The sequence below is a fragment of the Mustelus asterias genome, unplaced genomic scaffold (assembly GCF_964213995.1).
Source record: "Mustelus asterias unplaced genomic scaffold, sMusAst1.hap1.1 HAP1_SCAFFOLD_324, whole genome shotgun sequence".
Classification (NCBI taxonomy): domain Eukaryota; kingdom Metazoa; phylum Chordata; class Chondrichthyes; order Carcharhiniformes; family Triakidae; genus Mustelus; species Mustelus asterias.
Window position 1 is genome coordinate 203,678 of NW_027590286.1, and position 10,656 is coordinate 214,333.

The following is a 10,656-nucleotide window of genomic DNA, read 5'->3' on the forward strand; positions in this document are numbered from 1 at the left end:
TGGACAAGTTGGGCCGAAGGGCCTGGTTCCATGCTGTAAACCTCTATGACTCTATGACAGCAAAGGGCGTTGCAACAGAAATAAAGTAGTTTCAACTCGAAGAGGCTTCAGTTGAAAGAAAGAGGAACTCAGCCGCTGCCAGGAAGGACAGTGACTCAGAACTAAGAGAATAGCCCAAATATATTTCACAGAATATTCCAGAACTGTGCTCAAATGTTGTCCCACATTTGAACTTCCCATTTCTGCTGAAGGCTCTCATTCACGAATCCACCCCATCGATGGTGAGTATCCCACCCCATTAACCCCCTGATCCATAGCGAGGGACTTCGATCATGGGGAGAGACTGGAGGAGCTGGTGTGATTTGTATTAGATCCGGGAAGATTCACCCACTATTCCTTAGCTTGGCAGCGAGGACAGAAAATTGTTTTAAGAGGAGAAATGGGCTGAGTCAGGAGAAATGGGATGAGTCGGGAGAGATGGGATGAGTCGGGAGAGATGGGAGGAGTCGGGAGAGATGGGAGGAGTCGGGAGAGATGGGAGGAGTCGGGAGAGATGGGAGGAGTCGGGAGAGATGGGAGGAGTCGGGAGAGATTCAATGAGTCGAGAGAGATTGGATGCGTCGGGATAGATTGGATCCGTCGGGATAGATGGGATGAGTGGGGCGAGATGGGGAGAAATCTTCAGGAAAGTGATCAACATGTTTAATGGAGATTATTAAGGAAGTTTGAGAAAGTGGTAAGCGGTGTCAGAGAAAGGTCACAGCAGAACACTGTGCTTTCAGCTCAGAGGCTTCACGGAGAGAGAAAGGAGATTGTAAACCCCGACTGGATGAACAGGGCATCAGAACCCAGAGTGGGGTTAAACATATAACAAGAAAATGCACTGCCGGAAACTGCTGAAATGTACTAAACCTTGTAATTATGGAATTCCTTTCACACCACCAGAGATACAATCAAAATATTATAGAGCCATGGTAAGGCAGCATCTGGAGCATTGGATTTACTCATATGACAGACCTGCCATCCCAGGAATCAGCCCAGTAAACCTTCACTGCATTCCCTCGAGAGCAAGGACATCCTTCCTCAAACAGAAACTATGTAAAGTTAAAGTGCTTGGGTTTGCAGGTAGAGTCTTGAGATGCACAGAAAGCTGCTTAGCAGATTGGAAGAAAAGAGTTGGCATCAATGGATCTTTTTCTGATTGGCAAGCAGTGACTAGTGGGGTATCATAAGGATCTGAGCCAGGACCCCAACTGTTCACATTATATATTAATGATTTGGAAGAGGGAACAAAATGTATCATCCCCAAATTTGCAGATGATACAAAGCTGGGTTGGAGGGTGAGCTGTGAGGAGGATGCAGAGATGCTTCAGTGTGATTTGGACAGGCTGAGTGTGTGGACATCTGCGTGGCAGATGCAGTATAATGTGGATAAATGTGAGGTGATCCACTTTGGTAGCAATAATAGGAAGGCAGATTATTATATGAATGGGTGTAAACTGAGAGAGGTGGTTACTCAGTGAGACCTGAGTGGCCCAGTGCATTAGTTGCTGAAAGTAAGTGTGCAGGTACAGCAGGCAGTAAAGAAGGCAAATGGTATGTTGGCCTTCATAGCGAGAGAATCTGAGTACAGGGATAGGGATGTTTTACTGCAAATGAATAGCTCATTGGTGCGGCCACACCTGGGGTATTGTGTACAGTTTTGGTGTCCTTATCTGAGGGAGGATGCCCTTGCTGTAGAGGGAGTACAGTGAAGGTTTACCAGCCTGATTCCTGGGATGGCAGGTCTGTCATATGAGGACTGATTAAGTCGGTTAAGACTATATTCATGGGAGATTAGAAGAGTGAGAGGTGATCTCATAGAAACTTAGAATATTCTAACAGGGTTAGACAGGGTAACTTCAGAAAGAATGTTCAAGCTGGTGATGAAGTCCAGAACTAGGGGTCATAGTTCGAGGATAAGAGGTGAGGAGAAAATCCTTCACCCTGAGAGTGGTTAATGTGTGGAATTGACTACCACAGAAAGTATTTGAGGTCAAAACATTGTGTGATTTCAAGAAGAAATTAGATATAGCACTTAAAGTCCATTATTAAAGATGATATCGGGGAGTATTTGGAAGTGCATGATAAAATAGGACTGAGTCAGCATGGCTTCGTCAAGGGGAGGTCATGTCTGCCAAATCTGATAGAGTTCTTTGAGGAGGTAACAAGGAAGTTAGATGAAGGAGAACCAGTGGAATTGATTTACTTAGATTTCAAAAAGGCCTTTGACAAGGTGCCGCACAGGAGACTGTTAAATAAGTTAAGAGCCCATGGTGTGAAGGGTAAGATCCTGGCATTGATGGAGGATTGGCTGACTTCCAGAAGGTAGAGAGTGGAGATAAAGGGGTCTTTTTCAGGATGGCAGATGGTGACTAGTGGAGTGCCTCAGGGGTCGGTGCTGGGACCACAAACTTTTCACAATATACATTAACGATTTGGAAGAAGGATCTGAAGGTACTGTTGCTAAGTTTGCAGATGCTACAAAGATATCATAGGGACAGGTAGTATTGAGGAAGCAGGGGGCTGCAGAAGGACTGGGGCAGGTTAGGAGAGTGGGAAAAGAAGTGGCAGATGGAATACAATGTGGAAAAGTGTGAGGTTATGCACATTGGAGTGAGGAATGGAAGCATAGACTATTTTATAAATGGTGAAATGCTCCAGAAATCAGAAACACAAAGGGACTTTTGAGCCCTTGTTCAAGATTCTCTTAAGGTTAATGTGCAGGTTCAGTCGGCAGTTAGGAGGCAAATGCATGTCAGCATTCATGTCGAGAGGGCTATAATACAAGAGCAGGGATGTAATTCTGAGGCTGTATAAAGCTCTGGTCAGGGCCTATTTGGAGTATTGTGAGCAGTTTTGGGCCCCGTAACTGAGGAAGCATGTGCTGGCCTTGGAAAGAATCCAGAGGAGGTTCACAAGAATGACCCCTGGAATGAAGAGCTTGTCGTATGAGGAATGGTTCAGGACACTGGGTCTGTACTCGTTGGAGTTTGGAAGGATGAGGGGGGATCTTATTGAAACTTACAGGATACCGCATAGGCCTGGAGAGTGAATGTGGAGAAGACAGAGAGTGGGGACAAAGTGGATGTTTTCAGGATGGCAGCTGATGACCAGGGTTCGGTGCTGGGACCACAACATTTCACAATATACATTAACGATTTGAAAGAAGGAACTGAAGGTACTGTTGCTAAGTTTGCAGATGCTACGAAGATATGTAGAGGGACAGGTGGTATTGAGGAAGCAGGGGGCTGCAGAAGGACTTGGACAGGTTATGAGAGTGGGCAATGGAGTAGCAGCTGGAATACAATGTGTTGGGGGATCTTATTGAAACTTAAAGGATACTGCGAGGCCTGGATAGAGTGGACGTGGAGAGGATGTTTCCACTCGTCGGAAAAATTAGAACCAGAGGACACAACCTCAGGCTAAAGGGACGATCCTTTAAAACAGAGATGAGGAGGAATTTCTTCAGCCAGAGAGTGGTGAATCTGTGGAACTCTGCCACAGGAGGCTGTGGAGGCCAGGTCATTAAGTGCCTTAAGACAGAGATAGATACGTTCTTGATTAATAAGGGGATGAGCGGTTAAGGGGAAAAGACAGGTGAATGGGGATGAGAAAAATATCAGCCATGATTGAATGGCGGAGCAGACTCGATGGGCCGAGTGGCCTAATTCTGTTCCAATGTCTGATGGTCATATGGCCTCATGGTCTTATGGTCTTGGGGCGAAAGGGATCAAGGGATATGAGGGGAAGGCGGTATCACTGTATTGAATTTGATGATCAGCCATTATCGAAATGAATGGCGCAGCAGGCTCGAAGGGCCGAATGGCCTACTCCTGCTCCTACGTTCCTGTATCCCAGAGAACTGGAGACAAACCAATTCTGTGCTGAGTCTTTGAAATGTCAATCCAATTGTTCAATCCTAGATTGTGTTGGCTCCACAGCCCTGACAGTTCAGGGGGAACAGAGTAATTCTGTGGCTGAGTGTGGTGAACCATCGTTGGTTCCCACTGTGGGATTGTTCTAATGTTGTTGTTGGGCTAGGGTGGGATTGATACACCTGTGGTTGTTACTGTTGTGGCACATCCCAGTCGGGCTCCGCCTCCTGGGAGAGGTATAAGACCCCCTGCTCGGGCGGGACGTCTTCAGTCTGGGATAGTGTGTTAAAGTTCTGATAGTTCCATTGTTAGTTAATAAAAGCCTTCTTTTACCAAAGCTTTGTGCCTTGTGTCCAATTGATGCGCATCACTGAGGGAATTATTGACTGAAAGACAGATAAAACTAGTTGTGGTGCAGTGTGAGGTACAGATATGGGGCTTGTGTACAGATAATGTCCAGCACAAGTGGTGGAGTTCCATTCTGGAGTGGAGGGAGCTGTGAACAGTGACAATTTAGATGGAAGTAGGAAGTTGGAAGGTGGGGCCCTGTTGCTAATGAAAGGCTTCTGTCTCCACTCTTTTACAAGTCACATCTGAGAGATGAGCACAATGAGTGGAGAAGTGGAATCGATCCGAGATCCCTGACTCAATTATAGACAGCACACTCACTCACACTGACACACACACACTCACAGTCTCTCTTACACACACTCACTCAAACTCTCTCTCACACACACACTCTCTCTCACACACACTCTGACACACAGAATGCTTCAAATTCAATTGCAATATTGAAATGGAAGAAAAACAGAATGATCTAAGCAATGGAGAATGTCCAGCACTGAGGGGAATATTAATAGTAGCGAGTTGTTATAACGGAAAGCAGTGGTTACACCTTGCAGGAGCTTCAGTTCAAAGAAAGAGGAACTCAGACAGCAAGAAGCAGAGGGTCAGGTTGAAACTAGCAAAAGACATATTCACTGGAATATCCACTGAATGTCGATTCTGCCTTTTCCATCAGTTTAAATGGTGGGACAGACCCTATCAGACAGAAACAGCTCCCGGGATCTCTCCATTTCAGTAAAATTCACTCTGCCTCACAGTCAATCAGCGAATCAGCCTGGAACCTGTTCCCAAGGCAGCAGCTTCTCACTGCTCTCCTTGTTCAAATGGACACAGTCAGTATTTGAGCTCAGACCCTGGTTAACGATGAACACTCTGATTTCAGAAGGTGCAAATACCCGACCTCGACACCGTGGATCTCCGGGGATCTCTGGGAGATCCACTCCAGATTTAACAAGGGGATCAGGGGAGATCTCAATCAGCAACTCTTACTGAAATCCCAAAACTGTCCAGCAAACTGACTCCAGGATCACTGCCCTCAACATGACTCAAAGTGAATCCAACACAGGCAAATCTCCACCCTCACCATCCACCCCAACACACCCCATCCCAAACTAGCTTTAGTCCCTGGAGCTAACTGAGATCAGACACCTCCCGGGTTCATTCCCACTCTCCCCTCTGCCATTCCCACACTCAGATACCACACAGACCAGACGTACGACAGTGTTGCACAGAGGCCGGGTGCAGGACTCACCAAAGAGCAGTAACAAGGCGCCCGTCTCCATCTCCGAGTCGCAGCTACATCGAGATGTGAGAGCTGGAAGGGACAGAGACTCTGTCTCCTCCTCCGAGACTCAGAGCTTCAAACCAGGAAGCTTTGAATGAGAGAGGAAAGAGAGTCTGGGAGGAAGTGGGGTGGTCACCACAGTTACAGCAGCAGCACTGAGCTTTGTACAATACAGAGTTAAAACAGGGTCGGGGAGGGTTACAAGGTCCAAAATGCTAATCTTTATAAGTTATACAATGATCGGATAGTGAGAAAGGTCTGGCCATCTTGATACTGGTCAATCTGGTTTCACTGGAGGTGTACACGGTCTGCGTGTTCAGGAAGTGTACACTGTCTGGGTTCACAGGAGGTGTACACAATCTCGGTGTACAGGAGATGCAGACTGTTTGTGTATACAGGAGTTGTACACAGTCTGGATATACAAGAGATGTACACAGTCTGGATGTACAGGAGGTGTACACAGTCTTGGTCCACAGGAGGTGTACACAGTCTGGGTGTACAGGAGGTGTACACAGTCGGTGTATAGGAGGGACACACAGTCTGGATGTACAGAATGTGTACACAGCCTTGGCGAACAGGAGATCTTAGATTCAAGAATCATACAGCGCAGGAGACGCCTTTCAGCCCATCGGGTCTGCACTGGCACATTAGAAACACCTGAACTCCCACCCAATCCAACACGCCAGCACTTGGCCCATAGCCTGAATGTTATGATCACCCAAGTATTGATCCAGGTACTTTTTAAAGGATGTGTTGTAACCCGCCTTTCCCATCCACCTGGGCAGCGCATTCCAGACATTCACCACCCTCTGGGTAAAAGGGATTTTCCTCACATCCTCCCTCAACCTCCTGCCCCTCACCTTGAACCTATATCCCCTCGTAACTGACCCTTCATGAAGGGAACAGCTGCTCCCTTTCCATCCTCTCCACGCCCCTCAAAGACTTGTACACCTCGATCAGGACACCCCTCAGTCTTCTCTGCTCCAACGAAGACAACCCAAGCCTATCCAACCTCTCTTTGTAACTTAAATGTTCCACCCCAGGCAGCATCCTGGTGAATCTCCTCTGCACCCCCTCCAGTGCAATCACATCCTTCCGATAATGTGGCGACGAGAACTGCACAGAGTAATCTAGCTGTAGCCTCAACAAAGATCTGTTCAACTCCAACATTATTTCCCTGTGTTTGCAATCTGTGCCTCATTGGTTAAAGGCAGGTGTCCGAGAGGTCTTTTCACCACTCTACTAACATGCCTTTCCGCTTTCAGAGATCTGTGACAAACATGTCAGGGTCCCTTTGATCCACAGAATTTTCTCGTGTCCTGCCTTTCATCGAATACTTCATTGTCATTACTTCTTCCAAAGTGTATCACCACACACTTTTCAGGGTTAAATTCCATCTGCCACTTCGCTGCCCTTTGACCATTCCATCTATTTTGTATTGCAGCCCAACACACTCTGGCCTACTTACGATTTCGAAGCCATAGCGTGAAGGGGATTCAATTGTAAGGGGAATAGACAGGCATTTCTGTGGCCGCGAAAGAGACTCCAGGATGGTCTGTTGCCTCCCTGGTGCTTGGGTTAAGGATGTCTCGGAGCAGCTGCAGGACATTCTGAAGGGGGAGGGCGAACAGCCAGTGGTCGGAGTACACGTTGGTACAAGTGACATAGGTAAAAAAAAGGGATGAGGTCCTAAAAGCAGAATACAGGGAGCTAGGAAGAAAGTTAAGAAATCGGACCTCAAAGGTAGTGATCTCAGGATTACAACCAGTGCCACGTGCCAGTCAGAGTAGAAATGAGAGGATATATCGGATAAATACATAGCTGAAGAGATGGTGTCAGGGGGACCAGTTCTGGGGGAGGTGGGACCTGTACAAATTGGATGGGTTACACCTGGGCAGGACTGGGACTGATGTCCTCGGGGGAGTGTTTGCTAGAGCGGTTGGGGAGGGTTTAAAATAATATGCCAGGGGGATGGGAACGTATGTGAGGGGTCTGACAAGGAGGGAGCAAGGACAAAATATGGGGAGAAGGTTCCAACTACATTAAAAATCAGGAAAAAAGTTAAAAGGAAGGAGAACTCAGGAGATGTTATTAATGGAAGTGTTAGAATTCAAAAAGAAGGTACAAAAACTAGCATCAGGGCACTTTATCTGAATGCTCGTAGCATTCGAAACAAGGTAAATGAGTTGACAGCACAAATCATTGCGAACGAGTATGATTTGGTGGCCATTACAGAGACATGGTTGCAGGATGGTCACAACTGGGAGTTGAACATCCAGGGGTGTCAGACTGCTCGGAGGGACCGACAGGAAGGTAAGGGAGGTGGTGTAGCTCTGATATTTAAGGATGATATCAGGGCGGTAGTGAGAAATGATATAGGTTCTATGGAAAAAAGTGTTGAATCCATTTGGGTGGAAATTAGAAATATTAAGGAGAAAAAGTCACTGATAGGCGAAGTCTATAGGCCACCAAATAATGACATCATGGTGGGGTGAGAAATAAACAAAGAAATAACTGATGCGTGTAAAACTGGTACAGCAATTATCATGGGGGATTTTAATCTACAGATCAATTGGTCAAACCAGGTTGGTCAAGGCAGACTTGAGGTTGAGTTCATAGAATGTATCCGCGATAGCTTCCTTGAATAGTGTGTAATGGAACCGACAAGGGAGCAAGCTATCCTAGATCTGGTCCTGTGTAATGCGATGGGAATAATTAATGATCTTGCAGTTAGGGATCCTCTTGGAAGAAGCGATCACAGTATGGTTGAATTTAAAATACAGATGGAGCGTGAGAAGGTAAAATCCAATACCAGTGTCTTGTGCTTAAACAAAGGAGACTATAAAGGGATGAGGGAGGCATTGGCTCAGTAGACTGGGAGCAAAAACTTTATGGCAGGACAATTGAGGAACAGTGGAGGACTTTCAAAGCGATCTTTCACAGTGCTCAGCAAAAGTATATACCAGTGATAAGGAAGGACTGTAGAAAAATAGATAATCAGTCATGGATATCTAAGGAAATAAAGGAGGGTATCAAACTGAAAGAAAATACATACAAAGTGGCAAAGAATAGTGAGAACCTAGAGGATTGGGAAATCTTTAAAGGTCAGCAGAAAGCCACGAAAAAAGCTATAAAGAAAGGTAAGATGGATTATGAGAGTAAGCTAGCTCAGAATATAAAAACAGATCACAAACGTTTCCACAAATATATAAAACAAAAAAGAATGGCGAAAGTAAACACTGGTCCTTTAGAGGACGAGAAGGGGGATGTAATAACTGGAAATGAGAAAATGGCTGAGGCATTGAACAGGTATTTTGTGTCGGTCTTGTGGTGATCTAAACAGAGCCTAGTTTTAAGGCTGATAAAATTGGATATCTTAAATTAAAGAATTGGGCATATTGAAATCAAACACAGTCAAACCTCAGGCAGGCCAATTGTACAATACACAAATGTGTCTGGGCCTGGCCCATCAACCACCCATCAAAGGTCATTACACTCTACTTGAGACTTAGCAGGAGATCATGGCACCTCATTGAAATGCGTCGGCCTATTGTTAGAAGCCCAGATCGGGCCAGATTTTCTGTCACCAAGAGTTCCTGTAGATACCTTATCTGATAACAAGTTCAACAACATGGAGATGGACATCTGGGGGGCGGACCCTGGTGTCCTGTCAGACAGACATCAAGAAACCCACTGGGTATTGGAACCCCCTCCTGGGACCTCATTGGCCGGAAGCCAGAGAAGTTTCTGGAAAGGCAAGCAGGCTGGGGATAAAGGGACACACTCAGAGGCACACGGCAGCGAAGACTCGACGAGGGAGGCAGTTGTGACCATTCGGAAGACTGACCAGAGAAGGAAGAAGCGGCCATCGAGACTCACCTTCGTGACGACAGACCAGAGGGACTCAGAGAATCGGGCCTGCAGTTTAACCAAGCCATCTTTACAGGTAGTATACTTGAATCTGGGGTATCCTCTTGTTTTATGTGGGTAATTTAAGGGTTAATAGTGTTATTATTAATAAACTTGTTGAACCTTTACTTGTGTTTGTCCTTTGTCCACCTTGCAAATAAGGGCACTGGGGTAAAACCTTGGAGTAAGTAAACTGGTTGAAAGTATCTGAGAATTAACAGGTACAACAGTGGCACCCCAGATGGGACTTCGATAAGAAGTAATATGTTGCTCCGAAGTCGAACCTTCAACCCGGTATTCTCCAACACTCCGTCTGAGCCTGAATGAAGAGGGCAGATGCCCCACGTGACGGCCAGTCTTAAGTGAGTGAAAGACTAATACAGATGGCCCATTGGGCCATAAACCCGGTGTCTGCAACACAAGGTGGACAAACTGTGTAGTTAGAACTAGAACAGTCTAGGGGATTTGGGTAAAATCTACAGGAGGGAATTTAGTGAAAACCGGATCCCTACCCCGATCCCTTACCTATACTCAAGTGACGAATCCTAAAAGGAAATAATCATGGCCAGTCATGCTGCATGGGAGGACCTCTGGGATTGGGGTTCAAATGTCCAAATCCACCCACGGGTCCGCATTCTGTCACAACTGGCCGTAATAGGAATCCTACTTATGATAGTGTACCTAACCATCCTCACATTTAAGTTCGCCCGATGGGGAGAGGAAGTTAAACGTAAATGCAGCAACATACAGGCTTCAGTAAAAGTCTTGCACCAAGCAGGAAAAGTAAATACAGCCCGCGCAACAGACCACTCCAAATGCCTGCGCGAGATTGAAGATTTAAAAGCACAACTAGCCATAGAAAGGGGTGTAATGTGTGCATACACGACTGAAACAGGGGATAGTGACCCAGGGGTAAAGTGGGGGGATTTAGAAGAGGATGCTGCCATTATGCAACAGCTAGCGTCACTGCCGACTGGGGACCCCCACCTCCCTTCCCGGTAGTGGAACCAACGGCACCACCTAATCCAGCCCCCATCTGAGGAAACTCAGTCTCAGCTCCTAGTCCCTGTAGCTTTCCCAAAAAGCCCAGTCACTAATCCGGTTCCTGTGCAGATGAATCCGGTCACCACCCAATGACAGGACTGACAGAACCACAATGTGACTTATGTAACTCCATACACCATGACACAGCTCACTGAC

The 10,656-nt window shown here is 46.4% G+C and overlaps 1 protein-coding gene across 1 annotated transcript in view; it reads right to left on the reverse strand.

Moving 5' to 3' along the window:
• The window catches only part of LOC144486372 (Fc receptor-like protein 5), a 61,185-nt gene extending 55,588 nt beyond the window's left edge, over positions 1-5,597 (reverse strand). Inside the window, exon 1 of the mRNA XM_078204406.1 lies at positions 5,515-5,597. Coding sequence (XP_078060532.1) covers positions 5,515-5,545 — 31 coding nt within the window. The 5' untranslated portion in view covers positions 5,546-5,597. The remainder of the gene's footprint in view (positions 1-5,514) is intronic.
• Between the last annotated feature and the right edge of the window lie 5,059 nt (positions 5,598-10,656).